The 23500-nt window shown below is 30.4% G+C and overlaps 10 protein-coding genes across 10 annotated transcripts; 6 read left to right on the top strand and 4 right to left on the bottom strand.

Moving 5' to 3' along the window:
• Window positions 1-918: 918 nt before the first annotated feature.
• SRX1 (sulfiredoxin) lies at window positions 919-1359 on the top strand (the record flags this gene model as incomplete). The annotated part of the gene is made up of 1 exon (XM_004177349.1): window positions 919-1359. One exon carries the CDS (start codon window positions 919-921, stop codon window positions 1357-1359), a length of 441 nt encoding a protein of 146 aa, XP_004177397.1.
• A 212-nt stretch (window positions 1360-1571) lies between these two features.
• Window positions 1572-3752, bottom strand: AVO2 (Avo2p; the record flags this gene model as incomplete). The annotated part of the gene is made up of 1 exon (XM_004177350.1): window positions 1572-3752. One exon carries the CDS (start codon window positions 3750-3752, stop codon window positions 1572-1574), a length of 2181 nt encoding a protein of 726 aa, XP_004177398.1.
• A 407-nt stretch (window positions 3753-4159) lies between these two features.
• Window positions 4160-6919, bottom strand: SOV1 (Sov1p; the record flags this gene model as incomplete). Its single annotated transcript, XM_004177351.1, has 1 exon — window positions 4160-6919. The coding sequence occupies one exon, from the start codon at window positions 6917-6919 to the stop codon at window positions 4160-4162; it is 2760 nt and encodes a 919-aa protein (XP_004177399.1).
• A 579-nt stretch (window positions 6920-7498) lies between these two features.
• On the bottom strand, window positions 7499-8935 carry RRP14 (ribosome biosynthesis protein RRP14; the record flags this gene model as incomplete). The annotated part of the gene is made up of 1 exon (XM_004177352.1): window positions 7499-8935. One exon carries the CDS (start codon window positions 8933-8935, stop codon window positions 7499-7501), a length of 1437 nt encoding a protein of 478 aa, XP_004177400.1.
• An 813-nt stretch (window positions 8936-9748) lies between these two features.
• VMA5 (H(+)-transporting V1 sector ATPase subunit C) lies at window positions 9749-10930 on the top strand (the record flags this gene model as incomplete). The annotated part of the gene is made up of 1 exon (XM_004177353.1): window positions 9749-10930. One exon carries the CDS (start codon window positions 9749-9751, stop codon window positions 10928-10930), a length of 1182 nt encoding a protein of 393 aa, XP_004177401.1.
• Window positions 10931-11650: 720 nt separating this feature from the next.
• Window positions 11651-14062, top strand: TBLA0A00820 (uncharacterized protein; the record flags this gene model as incomplete). The annotated part of the gene is made up of 1 exon (XM_004177354.1): window positions 11651-14062. One exon carries the CDS (start codon window positions 11651-11653, stop codon window positions 14060-14062), a length of 2412 nt encoding a protein of 803 aa, XP_004177402.1.
• Window positions 14063-16300: 2238 nt separating this feature from the next.
• Window positions 16301-16750, bottom strand: YNK1 (nucleoside diphosphate kinase; the record flags this gene model as incomplete). Its single annotated transcript, XM_004177355.1, has 1 exon — window positions 16301-16750. One exon carries the CDS (start codon window positions 16748-16750, stop codon window positions 16301-16303), a length of 450 nt encoding a protein of 149 aa, XP_004177403.1.
• Window positions 16751-17438: 688 nt separating this feature from the next.
• Window positions 17439-18599, top strand: KAE1 (tRNA N6-adenosine threonylcarbamoyltransferase; the record flags this gene model as incomplete). The annotated part of the gene is made up of 1 exon (XM_004177356.1): window positions 17439-18599. The coding sequence occupies one exon, from the start codon at window positions 17439-17441 to the stop codon at window positions 18597-18599; it is 1161 nt and encodes a 386-aa protein (XP_004177404.1).
• A 2087-nt stretch (window positions 18600-20686) lies between these two features.
• On the top strand, window positions 20687-21433 carry TBLA0A00860 (uncharacterized protein; the record flags this gene model as incomplete). The annotated part of the gene is made up of 1 exon (XM_004177357.1): window positions 20687-21433. One exon carries the CDS (start codon window positions 20687-20689, stop codon window positions 21431-21433), a length of 747 nt encoding a protein of 248 aa, XP_004177405.1.
• Window positions 21434-21845: 412 nt separating this feature from the next.
• TBLA0A00870 (uncharacterized protein) lies at window positions 21846-22724 on the top strand (the record flags this gene model as incomplete). The annotated part of the gene is made up of 1 exon (XM_004177358.1): window positions 21846-22724. One exon carries the CDS (start codon window positions 21846-21848, stop codon window positions 22722-22724), a length of 879 nt encoding a protein of 292 aa, XP_004177406.1.
• Window positions 22725-23500: the final 776 nt, after the last annotated feature.

Genomic DNA, 23500 nt, shown 5'->3' on the forward strand with positions numbered 1-23500 from the left:
TTGATTGCAATATTCGGCCCCTTTCAGATCCGATTTATTACCCGGATACAGCCAAGAAAAAAAGGGCTGGTAAATTTATAGCCCTAGAACCCTAATTCCACGATCTTCATCGATCGTAAATTATTAAGATAATAGACTTAAAAATTAAAAGTATCTACAAAGTAAGACCATTTATTAAGTGACGTATATTTTGTAAATATTTATTGTATCGAATGACTCCTGTTGATTGCGGGGTGTTATTTATTATTTTGTTTATAAATTCTTGAAATACTTTATTTCAAAAATTTCCCATTTTTTTATGGTAAGACTATGTCCATAAAAGCTGGGCCAATCGGTGCTTAGTAAAGTGATGGATTCGTAAATATCTCAAAAATTCTTTCCAGAATAGACAGCTGGACCTTAGATAATAAGTTAAGGTGATTGCAGCAATGTTCCCAAAGAACATATCTCTTTTCATTTGGACCTCCTTGCGGATCAGCGTTTATTCTAAAGATGGGTCAAGTGTGATCATTCCTGCTAACTAGGACTACCGGGAGATGTCATGTGATGCTCAAGCCATTGATATTGTTGTATCATACATCACCACCAGTAATAGCAGCCTCAATGCAAGTTTCCTTGGCCTTGTGGATTTTCTGGTAAATGTCGAGGCAAGTGTAATAGAAAATGTAAATGTAATATGTAAATGACAAAGTATTTGGGTCGGCTGGAAAGAAAATTTATAGAACTTGACGACGTACAGTTTTAAATGATGAAATTTATGTTTACACCCATTTTTTTGCATCTGGAGGAAGATTATTTTCGTTGAAATTATAGAGTATATAAGTAATGCATTTTTAAGCAGAATAAAATATTAACCATTCTAAAACGCTGATCAAAACATCATTCAATCAACATTTACAACACTATAAATACATCTAAATGTCTCTACAAACAAGAAACTTACCAATCACTTTAGTTCCGCTTTCACAAATTCACAGACCAATTCAGCCAGAATTAGATCAACAGAAAATTGAATCAATGGTTCAAACAATGAGCGGCCGTCCTACCGCAAGTTCGACATGCTCCCTTCAGCAAGCTATTGATTCAAATGGTCAATTACCAGCTGTTGATGTTTTAAAAGTTAAAGAACCTTCTGGCGAATATTATTTTGCTTTCGGTGGTTGCCATCGTTTACAAGCTTATGATAAATTAAAACCTAAGTCGGGAGATGCAGACGTCATGGTCCGCTGCAAAGTCTTAAACGTGACTAGAAAGCAAATAAAGATGTATGTCGGAAATAGTATCGATACTATGTTCCAGCAAGTGGATCGCAACCCTCAGTTAGCTCGTGCTGCTTCTTCAGATTCCACATTAGTATGATTCAACATCGCGTTTCTAAGCATTTATTATCATCATATATATATATATATATATTCTGTCAAATTTATTCTATTATATGTAGCATCCACTTTTTATATTATTACCTAAAAAAAGAAAATAAAAAAAAAAGAGAGAATTTTTTAAATGATTTTTCTGTTTATGAATATAATTATATACGATATTTATTAATTTATGTAGTAGCCCATTATAAATTAATTTGACCGTTCTCTATTAGGGTTTTCCTTTCGTATCTTTGCTACGGGAATGTTTAATAATGATACCCTATTTAAGGAGCCAGGATGCATGGATTTAAAAGGTGCTGTGGGGGAATAAATTGTATCTATTGTATGAATACCAGTTCCATTGTTATAACTAGTTCCAACTCCTATATTAAAGTTACTTGCATTGTCACTTGTATTACCTGTGATACTACTTCCGACCAAGTTATCATTACTTGTTAAGTAATTACTGGTATCCGTATTCATCGAGAGATACTTATTAATTAATTCAGTGTTATTATTTTTCATTAACTCTCCACCAACACGATGATTAGCCCAAAATTTCTTCTCATTTTCACCTTTGAAATTTCCACCATTTTTCTTATATTTTTCCATTTCAATTTTATATTTTTCCCAGTCACTCTTAAATTGAGATTGGTCGCCGTATTTGACACTTCTTTCATAACCATGTCCATCAGATGATGCATGTTTGATGATATCTTCTTTAGTTTTCAAATTTAATGTACCTTTACTATTGTCTCCAGTAACCTTTTCAATCTCAGAAAAAGTATTTTCATTCTGGGAATGATTTTGAATATTAGCAGTATCACGTAATTTATTAGAGAAATTCTTTGGTCTATGAGACGGAATATGTGGTAATGTAAGCAAAGTACTAATGGTACTACCAGAATTATCAGTAGTTTCATTCATGATTATTTTACCAGGACTTATAGTGGAACTATTGCTTTGTGGACTAATAGTTGAATTATTTGTATTGATATTTGAGTTCGAATTCGAAGTGGATTGGCTTATAGTTATAGATAATGAATTAGAACTAGTGTTGCTCTTAACTTTTCCCGGTGAAGCTAAAGGGTGTCCACTAATATTAAATAGGGTATCTGCTGCAACAAATTTAACGGGAGTTGTAGCTACACTCGATAAATTTGCAGTAGATGATTTCTTTTCCATGGTAGTTGAATCATAAGCTGGAATCTGGGTGGCTGTGTTAGTAGTGATGGTAACTTGTTTTCTAGGTGAAATATTCGATGACGTATTTGTCAATTGCCGGTCAATACTATTACGATTACTATTATTAGTACTACGGCTGCTTCGAGGGGTGTTATTTATAATGTTACCAACATTGCTATTGTTACCATTGCCTAGAGTAGTAGGAGAATGCACACTTGAATCTTTCTTTTTAATTGATAGTGTATTTGATGACGATTTAGAAGAGACTTTTGAAGAGGCCTTGGATGAGGCCTTTGAAGAAGCATCTTTGGGGCTAAACATTGAGGAGAAATTCATATTTGCCACCGGTGATTTCATACTATGACTACTATTAGAGCTCATAGCTGTAGTACCCGTTGCTGCGCTAGTTGTATTAACTGTACCATATGTTCCAGATGTTCTACGGCTCGTTGATATTTTAGGTAATAGTGTAGGTTGTGTATATAAAGAATGATATGAATTTATCGATATGCTAGGGCTTGGCTTGTCATCAAAAGTGCCCTTTGAATTTAGAATTGGTGTTCTGAAAGTAGAATAACTGGGTTTTCTTGTAATGCCTGCTAAAGTGGTGTCTTTTAGAACTTTATTATATAATCTTGCTAATTCGTATGTTTTTGCAACATCGCTAGGTCTCCAATTATTTCGATTTCTTATCGTATCGTCTGTCATATTACCTTCTTGGATTAGCATTTTCATGCAATTCACACTGCCATATTCTAGACAAACATGTAATGGTGTATCTCCTTCATCGTTTACTATGGAAAGATCAGCACCTACTCCGACTAGGAGACTCAAGCACTGATAATAATCATGCATACATGCAATATGTGTTGGCGTTTGGCCTCTATCGCCTTTATAATTTATAAATTGTGGAAAGTGTTGTATTAAAAGATGGGTAGTCTGTTCATGCCCATTTATTAAAGCCAAATGAACACAGGTATTTCCTTTAAAAGTTTTCATAACCTCATGTTTATCATGCCCCAATTGGATTAGTAATACGCAAACTAAGTATCTACCATGAAAAGATGCATAATGTAAAGAGCTCCATCCATTGCGTGGATCAATATTAACGAGTAATTCGGGATGAAGTCGTAGTAATCTCTTCACAATAAGTAAGTTTCCCTCTATAATAGCATCCCTTAATCTTATTGCCGGATCACCTAGCATACTATAATGTATATTATATATATATATATTATCTGTTTTATTAAAATGTGAAATACTCCGTATTTATTTGCTAGTTCCGTTATTTGTTTACAAAACTAGTTGGATAGAATTCTAATGTACAAAGTGATTCATCAACCCGAAAGGAATTCAAATATATATTATATTGTTCTGGTCAATATGATGCAAAGTTTGAAATGGTATAAGTTGCTCCAGTTAGCTTATAATCATGTTAGTATTTGACTGAGCTTTTCCCTATTTCCATACTAATCTATATCAAAAATATATTTCAGCGTCTCTATTAATTTCCGAAAGCATCGCTTGATCTGAAAAAAAAGTTAATCGGCTTGAAACTTTATAACGTCGCAAATGTAGACGAAGGAAAAAATAATGAAAATATAGGGCCCTTATTATTGAGATTTTTCAAATGCCTTGTTAAATGTATCTTTGAGTTTATCAACGGGTAGATCGAATTGTTGGTAAAATTCTAAAATATCTTGCAAATTAGATGGCTGGGATTTAGAGTTCTTCTTTTGAAGTAGATTACATATCTCATTGAGAATGTAATCAAATTTACTATTTATGTCTTGATATTCACCAAATATATGGCTTTCCTTTCTCATTTCAAGCACTTTTAATTTTGAATTGGTAATTAAATTCTTAGCATTTAAATCAGGCTGTTTTTGTTTTATTTCATACATGGTTAATAATATGTATTGGTTTTGAATTTCTTTTAATATGTATCCCAAAATGTAATCATCAATATCTTGGCAATGGAAATTTTCCATCAATGATAAGACCGTTATGATACCATTCCAATCATTACTTTTGATAAATACCTTTATAATTAAATTGTACAATTTTATATCTGGTAAAAGATTTGAATCTACAACCATTAAACGAAGCAACTCTCTTGGGGAAATAATAGGGGAAATATCACACTTTCTAAATACTTCTCGTTGAATATGAGTGTATTCTTTAGCAGTAAGCTTGTTTCTTTCAGTGACTTTTGGCATCTTATGGGTTGAATGCCGATAGAAATCATAATATATTTTCCAGATGATATAAAATAAGGGTCTAGTGATTAAACGTCTTTCGAAGAAAGGCTTGCTTGAGCAGTGATTATCTTCTGACGTGGTAGAATACAAAATTGAATTTGTAATTTTCATACAAATATTTCTATCTCCTAACTCCTCGTAGAATTTTAATAATTTTGACAAATAAATGCTATTAGGCGGAATATTCATATTGTTCATTCGTTTTGATATATTTTGAACTTTTGAAAGCAGTGGTTTTACCTCCATTTTATTTCTTATTTTGCGTAGTTGCAAAGTATAGAAATCAATAAATTTAGCATAATGAAAAGCCTGTATTGGTGGAAATTCACATTTGATATTAGCATTGTTACTTGATTCAATGAGTTTTTGATTAGTTTTTTCCATATTTTCAACTACAACAAAAGCTTCGTTCTCTTTGTTGAATGCTAAAAGAATACTAATAAAATACATAAATTTCCTTGAAGCTGGAATATCATTATTAGACGTTCCACCTTCGAGAATCTTTTTAGTTAAGATGGTGTCCATACTTTTCTTTAAACGAGGAGCATGTTTCATTTCAACTAAAGAGCCCAACAAAAGCTCATTACCAAAATTCTGTAGTGATTTTTCAGAAATTGTATTCATACGATGTAACAAATCTTTGCACCTGCGTAATTCAGACTTTACATCAGAAGTTTCGTGTTTCAACGATCTTAATGTGTCCCGAAGTTCAGTAGAATCTTTGACCATTTGAATTTTTTTTTTAACCATGAAGTAATCATTATCCTCAATTTGTTCTCCATATAGGTCTTTATATATTTCCATTAGCTTATCTACTTTTGGTATAGTTCTTTTATGAAGATAATTTTCGATAATTCGTAAAAGTTCCGAATTGGAAGGGTATTCTAGTTTATTTAGGTAGCTATTTGCTTCCTCCTCGTCCTTAAAGTTAATTGTCTTTAAATTATTTGTATTATTTTTTTTAGAATGTTTATTCATTTCTAATAAAGTAATAAGTCTAGCTGTTAGTTTGTCAGCCTGAGAGAAGTTTCGAACTTGCAGATATTTTTGAACCGATAATTTTAAAATATTGCCAGGCATGTATGGATATGAATCATATTTTAAGTCATAATTATCTAATATATGCTTAAACTTTAAGAGATTATTGGATCTTAAAGCAATCATCATCCCCATTTCATACCACCATTTTTCGTTTACATTCTTTTCATTAGTTTTATATAGCAGGAAGGCTTTTTTATAGGAGCCAGAATTGACTAAGGATTCGATATAAAAGGATTCATTAACAGGATCCATACGGACTTTACCAGAAGAGTATACTATATTTCCTGCTAGGAAAATACCTTTATCTCTAATAGATCTTATTGGGAACAGTTTAGAAAATTCAAAGACTTCTACAATTTGTTCTAAACTAAAATAATTTGAAGTAATTATATCAGTATTATTTTTAATTTGTTCAAGAATATGAAATAATAACTCAGTATGATATAATTTTATATATTTCCGGTCTTTAGTAGATGATTCATCAAAAAGTTCATTTAATATCTGATCCTCTAATTTATTTTCAGATATACCATCTGATTCATTAGTAGCTGGTTTGGATACAAAATTTTGCTTTTCTTGGAAAATTTCATTATTCAATCCTGATTTTTTTTTATCTTTTATCCTTTTATTCAATATGCTTGCTTCATTTTGACATTGTATGAGTAAATAGTCAAATATTACAGCAAGCTTATGACCATTATCATTTTCCTCCAAATTATTCAATAAATGTTCTAATTTGTTTAGCCTTTTATTAATGGTGCCATTAATCTTTGAAGATGCAAACTGGAGGTATTTTATTAGTAGGTCATCATTACTAGTTGTATGATTATTCTCTAAGTTACTTTCAGAAAACCCTAATTTTTTTAAATCAATGCGTGAACTGATATTAAACTGATCATAAAATCTTTGACTAATATCACGATGTTGAGAGAAAGGTTTGTCTTTTGTTGGAAGAATAGTCCTTTTTTGTCTATATTCCCTTATTGCGTACCACACTAATCGCTTAGCATTACGAGCTAAGTTAATTCCAAACAACAATTGATTTTGATTAGGTGGATGATATCGCAGCATCTATAAAAATAGTATGTTATAACTTATATATATATATATATGTATATTAAATAATTAATAGCATTTCATTTGTCTTAGTTTTTCTAAATCTTTTTTTTAATAAACAGCTTATTTTTTAGGATCTAAGTTAATACGGGCATAAAAGATAGACGCTAATTTGATTTTTTAAAAAAAAGTAGTATATACTATTATGTAGTGAAGGAAAATTGTATTACTGCAAGTAGAAAAATGTAAATATGAATTAGTATAAATTACAGTCCAACAATATGAAAATAAGATTAAAAAAAAATATTACCGCTATTTACATAAATTAGAAATAGATACGTTAATTATGGATATATATATTAATGAAAATAGAAACTAAAATACAAAATATTAATGAAAATAAGATTTATCTTTTGCTAATGCAAATGCAAAGAAAAATTGAATCATAATCAAAATTTAGTAAATATAAGATCATGGTTTAATTTTCTGTGTATGTTTTTTTTTTTTCGGTTTATTATAATATAAAAACTGTAAAAGCTAGTAGAAACCAGAAAAAAAATAAATTAATACCAAAAAAATGATTTAATGGCATAATCACCTTCTCTTTGAAGCAGATTTAGAACCTGATTTTGAACCTGATTTAATACGGCCTTCAAACCCTGCCCTCTTTTTAGTGGGTAGAGTCTGAGCTTTGAACTTAGGTTTCATCCTTGTTCTTTGAGATCTCTTCTTTCCCTTGTTATCCTTTCTTATTTGTAAGTTCTCTTCTCTTCTCTTTGCCCTTTCGTTTTTATTAGTTTCAACTAATTGTTTTCTTTCCTTCCATTCAACAGCAGATTTCCTCTTTTTTGCTTCTTTTCTTTTTAAAGCTTTTTTCAATAATTTTTCATCGTCTTTTAATTTATGGCCTTCAGCTTGAAGCATAGCTCTTTGCCATTTTTCCTTCTCTTTGATTTTTATTTGGGTTAATTCATCATTATTTTCCACTTTTGATTTCTTGGATTCTAATAATTTTAAGTGAGCTTTAATGTCATTTTTAGATGGACCTGATTTTTTAGTATTTGTTGAAAAAGTCGATTTTCTAATACGTTGCAAATCTGATGTCGCTTTATCACCGTCATCAAACATGATATTTTGGAACATTAAATCGTCTGTATTGATATTATATTTATTTTCCTTTTTATTACTGTTATTTAACTTTTGTTTCTTATTCTTCACAAAATCTTCATTATTTTCAAAATCGTCTTCAGAATCATTATCTGATTCAGAATCAGATTGAGTATTCTGTTGTTGTTGTTGCTGCTGTTGTTGTATTTCTTTTTTTAATTCTTGCTTTCTCTTCCTTTGTAATAGAATAGCTTCTCTTGATGAAGGAGCACCATTTACTTTGGAACCAGGGGCCTTTCTTTTCTCTTTCAACGATTGAATCTTTGATTGCAGCTTCGAACGTAAAGCTTCCATGTTTTTTTGCTTTTGAATTTTTTCTTCTTCAGAAAGAGTTTTCTTCTTTTTATTTGAAGTATCATTATCAGAACTTTTACCATCATTTTTAATGGTATCTTCTTGTGCTTCAGAATCTTGCAAACCAGAATCTGTAACTACCTCATTACCTTCATCGTCAAACATAATATTTAGCTCCTCTTCTTCTTCTTCAAATATATCACCATCATCTTCTTTAGAAGCAACAACCGTTTTAACATCTATTATATCATCTTTTTGTTGTGGTTTATTCTTTTTTTGCAAATGCTTAAATTTTTCACCAGGTAATACCACTGGATTAGCAGTCGATTCAATTTTCTTCATTACATCAAGTGCAGCAGAACCATGATTTTCTTTTGATTCCCCATTAATGTTATCTGGATCCAGTTTGTTCAATTTATCTTCTTTCAATTGTTGCTTGGACTTCTTTTTAGCCTTCCATTGATCCTGAGTGCTTTCATCATAATAATATTTAGCAGGTATTAAAGCCAATAACCCTGAAAAGGCATCTGAATTCGCTTTTAAACGTTCTTCAATAGAATTGCTACCCATACTTTATAGTTTCGAGTTTCGAACGTGGTGGTAGGGTTCTTTATTTAATATTGATAACTTAAAAAGTATCCAACAGTTAGACTCTCTATTAAAATACTTCTGTTAGAAAAATTTTTAACTCAACAATGGAAATTTCGATTTGGAAATTCATTAATATATTATTAATTATTATAATTGCTCATCTCATCTCATCTCATTTTTTGTTACAGCTAAATTTTGCAGTGAAATTTCCGAAAATTTTTCAGAAAAGTTCTGAGAAAAATTTGCGTCACAAAATGGTTATAATATAATTAAGAATTAGAAATTAAAAACAAAAATAATAACTGGCATGGTAAACAAAGTCGTAGATAACAATAAGAAATAAAGATAAAGATGATTTTAATTTATCAAACAAATTATTTATTAATTTGATAAAGGTATTTATAATTTAAAAATTATATTTTCTTTTTACAAATTCTAAATCTGTCAGAAACACATCGTTTCAAAATAAACTAGCCCTTTCATATTAACCACGACATAAATTATAATTCCTTTTATTATCTAATTACCTTCCATATACACAATTGTATGCAATGATTTATATTATAGGCTTTATACAATAAAAGTACTTAGCACGTGATCGACCGGGTAATGACTGCATTCTTAATTTCTCGCGGTCGGAATTTCACAGGCTAACAAAGGAAGACTCGAAATAAAACAATGAGAATGGGTCATATAGAAAGAAATAGACAGCTGTAGGAAATGGTTTAAATGAGTTAGAGTCACATTAGTTTAGCAACTTGCATATAGTAGAAAACCCAATTACAATTTACCATGGCCACTACCCTTAACACTGCCAATGAATTCATACTTCTATCTTTACCTTTGAATGCAAAGCCTACCACTTCTGTAAAGGATGATACCGATTCTTGGTTACAGAATACTTTAAATGGTGGTAAAACTTTTGTATCTAATTTTGAAATTCCTGAGTTTAAGATTGGTTCTCTGGATAATTTGATTGTAGATTCTGAGGATTTGAGCAAGATCGATAACCAAATTGGTGGGTTTGTTGTCAAGATTGTGGAGATCTTAGCCAGTTTGAATGAAACAGGCTCCAAGACAAGTTATAAGACTATTTCCATTAACAATACTCCAGTTCAAGAATATTTAGAAAATTTTAAGTGGGATTCTAGAAAATTTAAATTTGATAAGTCAATTAAGGAATTAATTCAAGCCATCGCTAATGAGTCAATTCAGTTAGATAATGATGTAAGAGCTACCTATACAAATTATACTAATGCTAAGACCAACTTGGCAGCAGCAGAAAGAAAGAAAACTGGTGACCTGTCGGTCAGATCACTTCATGATTTAGTGAAACCAGAAGATTTCATCTTAAATTCAGACCATTTGACCACTGTATTGATTGTAGTACCAAAGAGTTTGAAGCATGATTTTGAATCATCCTATGAATCCCTTTCACAAAATGTGGTACCTGGTTGTGCCAGCATTCTTTCTACCGATTCAGAATATATTCTTTACAATGTCCATTTGTTTAAAAAAATAGTACAAGAATTCATTGCTAATGCCAGAGAGAGAAAATTCATTCCAAGAGAATTCAATTATTCAGAAGAATTAATCGATCAATTGAAACAAGAACATGATAATGCTGCTAGTCTTGAACATTCTATTAGAGTTCAACTAGTCAGACTAACAAAGACAGCTTATTCCGATATCTTTATGAATTGGTTCCATATTAAAGCATTACGAATTTATGTTGAATCTGTGTTACGATATGGTTTACCACCACATTTTAATACCAAATTAATTGCTGTACCACCAAAGAACTTGGCAAAATGTAAAGCTGAATTGATCGATGCTTATGGATATTTGAGTGGGAATGCCTTTGCCAAGAATAAGAAGGGGAAGATTGACAAAGAAGATGTCTCCTTGAACCAATACGCCTCTATGGTTGACACAGAATATGAACCATTTGTTATTTACACTGTCACGTTATAGAAGCATCTTCGCAATATGCTCACCCTTATATAACCGATATATGTATATAGCATTCCCCTTTGATTTATTTCACTCCTCCATCATTTAGTTTCTTACCTTCTTTCTCCTCTCTCTATTATATTTTATTATATTTTTTTTATCTATATAACCATAATACACACACACTTTAATAGACTTCTTTGCCTCACATTCTCTTTACATTCTTTATTTTAATAAAGGTTAATAAATGACTAGTTTAATCTTAATTAATCTTTTGATGGAATTTTTTTCTCTATTATGAATTCCAGAAACAGAAATGAAATTTAAGGCCCAATACGGAGATTCCAAAACTGCCGAAACTAAAACTGAACTTAATTGAACTTGAAATTTAGATTGAAATTAGACAATTCATAACAATAATAATTTAGTAAAATTAATAATTATCAAAATTTTAGCATTTTAACATTTTCAAAGGCTAATAATATTTAGCAACCAAGGTTTGTTTTTTTTTACTTTATTTGTTTTTACCATAGTAATCTAGATAGCTTTGCAAAATAGTGAAAATAAGTGCATGATCATTTGTATATATTCTACTGTAAAACAATTAATAAACTTCAGTTATTAGCGGGCTGAGAATATTTTTAGACAAAAGAAAAATTTTAATATTCAATTCAATCAAAAAATATTTAGACAAGCCCAATATAAAAGAATAGAATAAGAGAAGTACACAAAGTATTCACTATGGTTCAGGTAGTTGTAAGAATCAAGCCAGAACCACCTTCAGAAGAAATAGCATTTTCTCAATATTCGATAAGGGATAAAACAAGAGATAATGATGGTGCTACTGGTACAAGAATTATATTCACTTCAGAAACAACAGGAAATACAGAATTCCAAGTAGACAAGGTTTTTGATAGATTCACAAAACAATCAGATCTTTTGAGTTCTGATATTGTCAAAAATAAAATATCTGAATTATTTGATGGGTTTAATTCTTCCATTATCGCCTTTGGCCAATCAGGTACTGGCAAATCATTTACTATGTTTGGTAATAATTCTTTAACTTCTACAAATACTAGTCCTATTAAACATAAAAATAGTCATAATAACAAGAAAGCAGATGCTAATGATGAATATGTTAGTGATATTGATAGTATAGAGGGGCTGGACTCCGATTTGGATAGTAATCAAGATAATTTGAGTAGCGATATGCTACTTGCTCAATCAGGGCTTGTATTATCCCCGAATGATGGGATATTACAAAGGTCTGTGAAAGATATTTTTTCAAGGATAAATGAGGTCAAACGATTGAAAGAAAAATCTCAATTCTCAGTATCTTTCTCATTTTATGAAGTCTATGAAGATAAAGTATTTGACTTATTATCTCCAACAAAGGATAAAACTCCTTTGAAATTAATTAGACCTAATTTTAAAAAAAATAATTCTTCTTTAGAAATTGAAAATTTAAGACAGGTTTATGTAGAATCTTTTGAAGAATTAAATTCTTATTTGATCGAGGGTCGATCAAATAGAAATATGAAGCATTTAACTTCAAGATCAAATATTGTGATAAAGATTAATTTGGAGCAAGTATTTTTAGAGGATCAGCTGATGAAATGTAGTTCATTAATTCTATTGGATATGGCTGCATCAGATTATATCGATAAAAATGATTCATTAGGTATAAGCGCTAAAGAAGCCAAAAAGCTTAATTATCCAATGGAAAGTTTTACAAGTTATATTAATTTATTAGCTGAAACCGGTACTTCACCTTATGATCAACAAATAAACGGTAAAAAATCGAATGATTATAATTCAAATTTAGTAGATATAATGAGTATACCAATTGGAGGAAATTGTAAAACCCTATTTATATCAACCATATCGCCATTACTAGCTAATCAAAATGAAACTTTTATTACCTTAAGAATTTCAGAACAAATTAAATCAATTATTTCATCTTCAAATAATATAAACAAAAATATTAAAGGCTTAAATTCTAAAAAAGAACTGGAATTGATAAGAATGGATATCAATCTAAAAGAAGAATATTATAAATGTCAAATCCGTATACTCGAAGAGCAATTAAAATTAATGAAAAGTCATAGTAATATTATAACAGAAACAAATACAACAAGAAATTCTGGATTACAAGAAGAAATTAAATATCAGGAAAAGGAAAATAGAAAATTGAAAAAACAAGTAAAAACTTTAGCATATATTTTAACTAAGACGAATAGAAATAATAAATCAGCCACTAATACAATTTCAAATGATGATATGAATCAAGGTGATGAAATAGATGGAAATAATATAAATGATGATGATAATGAACTTAATAAGCAAGATACCAACTTGGCTGATGAAGATGATGATGATGATGGTGATGGAAATTCATTAGAAACAGAAGATAATTCAGAACATTTATTAAATACACTATTAGAAAAATGTGAGCAAGTAGTCGAACTTCAATTATCCTTGGATGAAGAGATTAATAAAGGCTTAATTTTACAAAAGCAAACTGAATTTTCCAAATTTAAAGGTCAAACTTTAGAGACGATGAATTTGAAATTATTAGATCAAATTAATCTATTAGAAGCAGATTTACAAATGACATTAGCTGAAAATGTAAGTAAACGTAAAGAAATAGAACATTTAAAACAAATTGCAAATTCACGTAAATCCCGAATTCAATATTTAGAGAACGATATTAAAGAAAAGGATATAAGCATTAAATCAATAGCAACAAATAATAGTTTGAGTGTCAATCAAACTAACAGTAATAATAATTTGAAATTACAAGAAGAAGCATCAAATTCAAGAAAATATTCAACCACTTCATCATCAGGGAATACTTTAGTGCATGAAGAAAGTAATGAGCCATGTTCACCAAAAAGTACCTCATACCATTGGCCATCCAACTATATTTCTAGTCCTTCGCATTGGGGTGTTACAAGAAAGGCATCTTCAAGCATAGATAGTCCATTTAATACTACTCCTCATAACCCTGTTGCAACTGCTAAACCAATGAAGAGAGGGTTGGATTTAAGATTGATGCAACATATAAGTGCACCAAGGGATTCTGAATCTACTGCAAGTACCGATTCTCCTAGTAATGTTTCTCCCATTAAAAATACCAATTCAGTAAATTAATATTCATAAAATAAAGGAAATGATTTTAAATTATATCATAATATACATTCTTGCGTTACCTGTAGAATTCAATAGTCAATCAAAGTAGGATAATGAATTTGTTATTACAGTTGACAAGAAAGTAATATTTTTGCCCATCAAATTAATTTTTATATTGAAATAAAGCTAATAGCTAATGAATTTAAATTTATCTAAGGAATTCAATCGATATCGCTTTTAGTCATATCGGAAACTCTGTTATTGTTTTTTTTATTTCCATTATAAATATTTGCATATATATACCATTTTATATTTTTTTTTTTGTATTATTATTAAAATAACTACTTTATTTTATAAATTTTCAACAGTATATATTGTTTTATAAACTTAAAAGAAAATATATATTGATAATAAATTCATATAAATATTTAAAAAAGATATACACATAAAAATCCCCAACATTGAGCCACTTATAACTGAACTTTGGGCATCTTTGGTGGATTAATCCCAACTTTTGGCTCAAGGAATCGCGGTATCTGCCACTTTATTGTTGGCATTACAATATTTTTCTTCACTGTTGGTTCTACCATTGTAATAAATTTTCCTCTTTGTAAATTGTGTTTGGCAACGGTCATTGTAGGAATTGGTTCTTTTTCGTGCTCAGTAATTGGTCCAGCTACTACTGAGTTTAATAAAAGAATAATTGCTACAAATAAATTGGAAAAGTTTAAGTTACAAATCATTTTAATAAATATGGAATAGTTTTGGTCGGTTGATCGGTGTGTATTTTTTATTCAGAATAGAATTTTAAAACTAAAAAGTAAAAGGAACAGAAAGTAAAAAAATAAATAAAACAAGGATCAGTATTTATACCTTTTCAAAGGAAATATATGGCAAATAGAAACTTTAGCATTCTCTCATTCCCTTCAACAGCTTCCTTTAATTTTCTTTTAATTTTTTTATTATTTTAATCCTCTGTTCTTAATAGAATAGTAGATTTGATTTTAGTTTCTTCTATCGGATTCTAAAAATAATTATTCTAACAATTTTTTTTTGAAATATTTTTTATTAAAGAATTCTCTTGTTTTAGTTCATGTGATAAAACAATAATGAAAGAATATATCCAGAAGGAAAAAAAGAGTGGTTTATTAATTTTTTAATTTGTGTGGCTGCTTTTTTTTTACTCTAAATAAAGGGCGTTCTTCTGTATTCTATTGGGAATAATACATGAATGTGAAGGAAAATTGGTAAATCCAGGGTAAAGTTTCCTTATCCAATTATTCTATTTCTATGAATATATTATAGCTCCATTTAATTCTTTTAAAATCTAAAAAAAAAATTAAAAGAATACTTCCACAACAATTAGATATTAAAGGTTTTTTTTGTCACCTTATTCTGCTTAAATATTTTTTTTTCATTAGTGTCAGGCATCAATTTTTGTAATGGAAGGGCCCGTTTTGTGTCGCGAAAATTGACACAAAAATATGATACTACTGCTATCTATATTTTACTATGAGGGTTATATTAGTTGTTAATTCTTTGATTATTAAATAGCATTGTATATTATATCAGGATATTTTCTTTACTTAGAAAGATATGTATATAAGAGAATATGACAGCATTTCAATAGAAAATTATTGTATTCAAATTATAGAATTGTAGTGTTGAATACACTTTTATTGCATTTTCGTAACTTAAAATAAACAATTATTATGTAACTTATGGAACTTGAACCTATAATCAATTAAGAAAAGGTCACACGAAGAAATGTTGAAAAGTTAAAATGTGGGTCAATAAATATAAGCAAACTGGGGGGATTTTTTATCTCAAACCAAAAATCGATCTTTATTTTTATTGTAGTATTTTTATTAACCCTAAATATTGGATCTTTTGAAATCTATTTTTGAAATAGAGGGTCTGAAATTGCTGAGCAGATAATGTTAACATTATTTATATACTACACTAGCCTTTATATATGAGACTTAACATAGAAAAATAACAAATTTATACACATATATGGTATAAAAACTGGACTTCCAATAACATAACGAATTGTTTGCAAAACTGTTATTTTATTGGATGTAACCTTCTATAGTAACGAGAACCTAAATAGCTGGGCAAAAAATAATTATTTTAAAAAAAAAACAGCATTATATAAGTATTATATACATATAAGTAAATATATATACATATGAGGTGTTGAATAAGAATATAAAGAAATATACATCACGTCGACGGGTAAACTTAGTTCTAGCAAATTTATTCATACAACCATTTGGTTTGATTAGATTCCCAATTGGCTAACTCTTCATCTTTGAACCATAATTTGATTTCTCTGTTGGCACTTTCAACAGAGTCACTACCATGGCAGACATTTCTACCTAAATCAATACCAAAGTCACCTCTAATAGTACCTGGAGCACTATCAGTTGGGTTAGTCTTGCCTAACATAGCACGACCTTGATTAACAACATCTTTACCTTCCCAAACGGTAGCAACGATAGGGCCAGATCTCATGAAGGAAACCATTTTAGGGAAAAATGGCTTACCAACATGTTCTTCGTAGTGCTTGGTCAACAATTCTTCGCTAGCATTCAAAATCTTAATACCGACTAATTTAAAACCTCTCTTTTCAAAACGGCTCATGATTTCCATGACAAGACCTCTTTGGACACCATCCGGTTTGACTGCAATGAATGTTCTTTCCATTTTTGATACGTTCGAAGTTTAGTTGTAAGCTAGTCAGTTTTATTGACAATTGCTACTACAAAGGACAAGCATCGTTTACAAAAATTTGACTCCAGATTCATTTATTAAACGCCTTATATATACATACATTTTTCACGTCAATAATCAAGGGATGTTTGTTGGTAATAGGTTATTATTGTTGTTTGTGTTTGCAAATTAGGCTATTGACAAATAAAGTGGCTTTCACCTTGAAAATTTCCTGGCCGGCTTCGAAGATGTGAAAATGGGGTTTTAGGAAAATGTTTTTAGGGTTGTAACCCTACCGGTTTACAGTTGGAAGTAGTCTATACAATTATATATGTATATAGTCATGGAGTCATATAATAACTAACTATGATCGAAATCTTTAATCTACAGTATTCGAAACAGTTGATAAAACAAAATTCTAAGTTCCTGCAATGTTTTCTTATTCAATTCCGTTTTTGGCCTTTTTTTCCAGTTGCTCATCGCTTTAAAGTTAATTATGAAAAAATATCTGTTAATCACTAATCATAATCATAGTGGCAAGAATAATAAAATTATACCAATTTAAATATTACTATAAGATATAATTATCGCTTTAGTTGCACGGTTATTATTATAACTAGGTTATTTTTTAATATATATCTGTAGCTTTGGTACTAACCTTGAAGTTCATACAAAATACAAAATGGTGAATTTGAATGGCGTTAAGCCAAAAAACGGAAGAAATTATTATATAGCACTGGGCCTTGAAGGCTCTGCTAATAAACTGGGTATTGGTGTTATAAAGCAACCTTTATTAGACTCAACTTTAACAGGTGATAACTCTCATGATTGCCATACTGAAATTCTAGCTAATATTAGAGATACTTATGTAACGCCACCAGGTGAAGGGTTTTTGCCTCGTGATACAGCAAGGCATCATAAGAATTGGTGTGTACGCCTCATTAAAAAGGCATTAGCTGAAGCCAAAATTGAAAACCCATCAATAGATATAGATGTTATTTGTTTCACTCAAGGTCCAGGAATGGGTGCTCCTTTGCATTCTGTGGTCATTGCGGCCAGAACTTGTTCATTGATATGGGATGTTCCATTAATCGGTGTAAACCATTGTGTTGGTCATATTGAAATGGGTCGAGAAATTACAAAAGCTGTTAATCCCGTTGTATTATATGTAAGTGGTGGTAATACTCAAGTTATTGCGTATTCTGAAAATAGATACCGAATATTTGGTGAAACATTAGATATTGCTATTGGAAATTGTCTAGACAGATTTGCTAGAACTTTAAAGATTCCAAATATTCCATTTCCTGGTTATAACATTGAACAGATGGCTAAAAAAGCCCAGCATAAAGATAACCTTGTATTATTACCATACACTGTCAAAGGTATGGATCTTTCCATGAGTGGTATTCTTGCATTTATCGATGGCTTAGCAAAGGATCTATTCAAAAAGAATAAGAAAAATAAATTCTTATTTGATTCTAAAACAGGTGAACAATTGATTACCGTGGAAGATTTATGTTTTGCACTACAAGAAAATTTATTTGCAATGCTTGTAGAAATAACCGAAAGAGCAATGGCGCATGTTAATTCAAATCAAGTTTTAATTGTGGGGGGTGTTGGCTCAAATTTACGTTTACAAGAAATGATGGGGCAAATGTGTGCAGATAGAGCAAATGGTAAGGTTCATGCAACCGATGAAAGATTCTGTATTGATAACGGTGTTATGATTGCTCAAGCAGGTTTGTTACAATATCGTATGGGGGATGTGATAACGGATTTAGCTGATACAGTAGTAACTCAAAAATTTAGAACTGACGAAGTTTATGTTAGTTGGCGTGAATAAAATGTTACTTTCTAATAATATATAAGCTTGATAGTTGTAAACATTTATTTAGCAAAATGCTGCATTCCAAAAAAATATAATCTAACAAACTTTCTTATTTTTATTTGAATATAACCATGATAGTTCGTGTGTTAAAAATTCTTTAAGAAAAAGATTTATTAAATTAATATTCTTACACAACTAGATAGACTAAAACTAGCTATATAATTAATCCAATTTTAAATAACAAACATATGAAAAACTTGGGGAAAAAGAATTCTAAAGTTTTAAATAATGTAATTACCACTTCGAAAAGATTTATTTAGTAGAGAATAGTCACAGTGACTAAAACAAAAATCTAAAATTTAATTCATCCAATTGTATTAAAGATTTTTTTTTCTAATTGGTTTTGCTCGTTCTCTGGGAACTGTAAATAAATAGCGCCATTCGTTTTCATTTTAGAAACATATTGTTTTCTAGTATCTATAAGATGATAAAAAGGAATAAAACATTCAATTTTCAAAAAGTGTAAGTAACTATCCAACCTATTGATAAATCTAGTAAAAATCAAAAAAAATAAATAGTATTTCTGGACCAAATACTATTTATAAAGATTCATACCTTCAATAAAATGGATAGTAAAAGGTAGTTGTAATATAGGTGTTACAACCTGAAAAATATAGTACTATGGTGAAACCCATAGTGAAAGAAAATATCGTAATGCCAACGATTAAATGGGAGCTACCAAAGCCTTTGGAGCCCAGGAGTCCTAATGTTTTTGGATTACGAAAAAAAATTAACTATCAAATATTAATTATTTGTAACTTCATAATATTTTAGAAATATAAAAAGGTTATTTTTAATCGAGCGACCTTTTTATTTCATATAGATGACTATTTTTGTGACGCGCCAGTTCAAAGAAGTCGGGTGAACTCTACGTAATTTAAAATTTGACACAAAAGAAATATTTCTTTTGTTAAAGTTTAATAGCACGAATAAAATTGGCGTAAATAAAATAAAAGAATTTATTAGACCTTTTCCATCTCTTCTGCTTCAACTAATAGAAACTGAGCAACTCCTTGTAACTTATGATCCTTATTTATAAGAAGTAGAAATACTGTTCCGGATTAATATCAGAGTGAAATGTGAACTAAAAGTCTTGTATTTTTCTTTTCATTCTTATATACATTTTTATCCTACATAAATGGCAAAGGAAAGTCTTAGTTATAATAAAATATTATTTTCTTTGTTTAGTGTAGCATTTATTGTTACTACCCATCCTCCTTATATATATTCTAGTAGTCTGTTTAGAAAATTAAACGAGGTCTTAATACTTCATTTTTTTAACATCTCTTATCCCCCAATGACACAAATAAAAAATTTAACCCCAAAAATCAGATTTTTGAAACCTTTAAATAATATATAGTAATCAGAGAAATTTAAGTTATTTTATCTACTATAAACTACTACATTGTTCAGTAAAACTCTTCATTTTTAAAAAAAAATTTTAATTAAGACGTTACAAGCTTTACATTACATATTGTTAAGAATTGAATCAAATCTGTGCAAAATCAAGTATTTTTTTTTTTTATTTGTCAATTATCAAAAAAATATTTCCTTCTATAAAAAATGTCTGGATATTCTCTAGCTACAAATATTATCGATGAAACTGACAATGAATTAAGATTAAAGGAAAACGACAGGCATCTTTTCAAAAACTTGTGTATACAGTCTTTCAGAAAGATAGGACGTAGATCAAAAATTTCCTCGCATAGTTTTAACTTTAAAACAAACAGAAATCTATATGAGAATAACACATTTGAATCAAGCCTTTTTGACAATATGACTGGCAATACGTTTATAAATCAGGATCAAAACAATTCTTTTCATTTATCCTCCTCCTTTGAGAATCGAAAAAAAAATTGAAGAATAAAATTAACAAATTAGGCATTTACTTTTCCTCAAGTATCAACTCCGATGAGGAGTCATATTATAATGAAACTTTAGAATCAAATAATAATTCTGATAATGAGGAATACAGTTCTCAAAGAACTGTTAAGGATGATGAAGTATTGTTTACAGAGCATAGAGATCTAAACTCGCAAGAAATGAAGAAATATAGTTCAAATATGCAAGAAGGGAAGAGTTATTTAAATTCTCAATATGTAAATGAAGATCCAAACTTCCAAAGCCTAAACAGGATTTTATCGCTCAGCTCTCAAAAGAAGAAAGGATGCATATTACTGAATTCACCGGAGTTCAAAGAAAATTCTTGCATGATTCAAAATATAAGAAAATCTTCATTACCTACAAATGATTTAATTAAAGATGTTATTAATTATTTGGATGATCTAGAAACATATGTAGAAGAAAGTTCAAGAAAGTTTCGCATAATTTCTATTGATGCTAATGGGCATATGAAACAGCCTGATATTTTTGGTGCTGAAACAGGATTGATAGGAGAAACTTCAAATGCTCACAGTGTATCAACTGAAAATCAGAATGATTTGAGCGAAACTCAGAACAGTCATTTGATTCAAAATGAGGAAGTTACTACTTCTATAGAGAATTCAAATAAAGCTGTGCAAGACAGATTATGTAGCCACAAAGAAAATATTGCCCATGTTGAATCATTAATAAATAAGCTCCAAAGTTTCCCAGGACATGATTTACAAACTTCATATACCGACATTAGAGAACCAGAATATTCAAGCACATACGAATATTACAAATTTAAGCTGCTAAGTCACTCTTTGTCTTATCTAAGAAGGAAGTCAGTTACTAGTAATAACCCCTTTTATGAGCACAAGTATAAAAAAAGGGTTCTCAGAAAACAGTGTACAGTAATTAATTAATAACAAAGTAAAATAATTGTAACCCTGAAATAAATAAATCTTTATGCCTGATATCCGATGGCTGGTGATCTGATATTTGTGCCGTTACCAGCCAGTTCTTTTTTATATGGCAAATTCCGTTTACTGGAAATCAGACATACGGGAATTTCTGAAGAACATTCGCCAGCCGGAATTTCTCGATCCGGAAACTTTCTCGTGCTGGCTGATGCTGAACCCTTAAAACTAGCCTGAAAAAAAATGCGATGGATGGTTAATAGCGGCTAATAGTATGGTATTGTTTTGCAGTAAAATGCAGAATTCTTTAGTATAAATACTACACGTTGTTTCAGAAAAAAAGAGTTTCCCATCAACACTAAAGAATCCAATCAACAATCAACCACTCCCACTCCCACCCCCACTCCCACATAATACAATGCAATACAAAAACACTTTAGCTATCGCTGCCTTAGCCTCTTCTGCTATGGCTGCCTACAAGCCATCTGAACCATGGTCCACTCTGACTCCAGACTCTAAATACGCCAATGCCATGTCAGACTACACTGGCTCTTTCGGTATTGCTGTTATTCCGATGACTGCCTCTACTGCTAAAGCTAAAAGAGATGCTGTCTCTCAAATCGGTGATGGCCAAATACAAGCTGCTACCACCACTACCAAGACTGAAGCTCCAAAATCCACTGCTGCCGCTGTCTCTCAAATCGGTGATGGCCAAATTCAAGCCACTACCAAGACTGAAGCTCCAAAGCAAACTGCTGCTGCTGTCTCTCAAATCGGTGATGGTCAAATCCAAGCTACTACCAAGACTGAAGCTCCAAAGCAAACTGCCGCTGCTGTCTCTCAAATCGGTGATGGCCAAATCCAAGCTACTACAAGAAAGACTACCACTTTAGACGGTAAATCATTCTCTGCCACTGCTACTAAAGCTGAATCTACAACATCTACCGCTTCTACTTCTTCCGCCCAACCATCAGAAGATGCTTTCTTCGAATCTCAAGCCTGCAAGAACAATGGCACTTTAACTATGACTTTAAAGAACGGTATCTTAACCGATGCTAAGGGTAGAGTCGGTTCTATCGTCTCTAACAGACAATTCCAATTCGATGGTCCACCACCACAAGCCGGTGCCATCTACGCTGCTGGTTGGTCCATCACTCCAAAGGGTAACTTGGCCATTGGTTCCAACGATGTCTTCTACCAATGTTTGTCTGGTAACTTCTATAATTTATATGATGAAAACCAAGGGGAACAATGTACCAAGGTCTACCTACAAGCTGTTGAATTAGTTTCTTGTTAATCAATACAATAAAACTTTGCATTAGGTACTCCATTTCTGACATGACAATCGCCAGTACATAAAATTCATTGTTAGACCGCTGTTACTCAACTCACTCTATTTCTCATTCTTTATATTCTCTGTATTATATATAATTTTAAAAAAATAAATCTATCATAAATATTTAATCTTTTTCAATAACAAACACTTGTAATGGTAATGGTTCAGTTTTTATGAAAACGTAGTATATGCAACAACTTATAGATATTATAACTTTTATCCTCTCTCTATACTTACTAACTTGCTCTCTTTTTGGAACAATTTAGTAATTGTTTATATACCATTTCAAATGAAAGGGTCGTTGCCTTTTTTTCTTTTTTTTCAAAAAGGATATATACTTTTACGAGCTATTGATTTTCGTTGTGAATACTAGAAAGTATTAATTTTGAAAAGTAAACGATAACTAAATTAGTAATTAGGTGATAGATATAGAATGAGCAGAAAATAGGTATTTGGCTCTTAAACCATAAGCTTGTGATAATTGAAATCAGGAATATGAAAAAGAAAAATGAATTCGGTACTCAAAAATGTATATAGAGACTAGGTCACAAAATATTATTAATTCATCTGATCAGTAACGCAATTATTATTTAACCAAATAATATATAATAGGTGAACCTAAAATGCACTCAATAGATATTTAAAACTAGTACAGCATTCATGTGCTTCAGAATAATTTAGCCCTTATTACGCAGTTTTAGTTTTATGGTTTCTAGCAAGGTTAATATCATATTATA

This window comes from Henningerozyma blattae, chromosome 1 (genome assembly GCF_000315915.1).
Source record: "Henningerozyma blattae CBS 6284 chromosome 1, complete genome".
Taxonomy (NCBI): Eukaryota; Fungi; Ascomycota; class Saccharomycetes; order Saccharomycetales; family Saccharomycetaceae; genus Henningerozyma; species Henningerozyma blattae.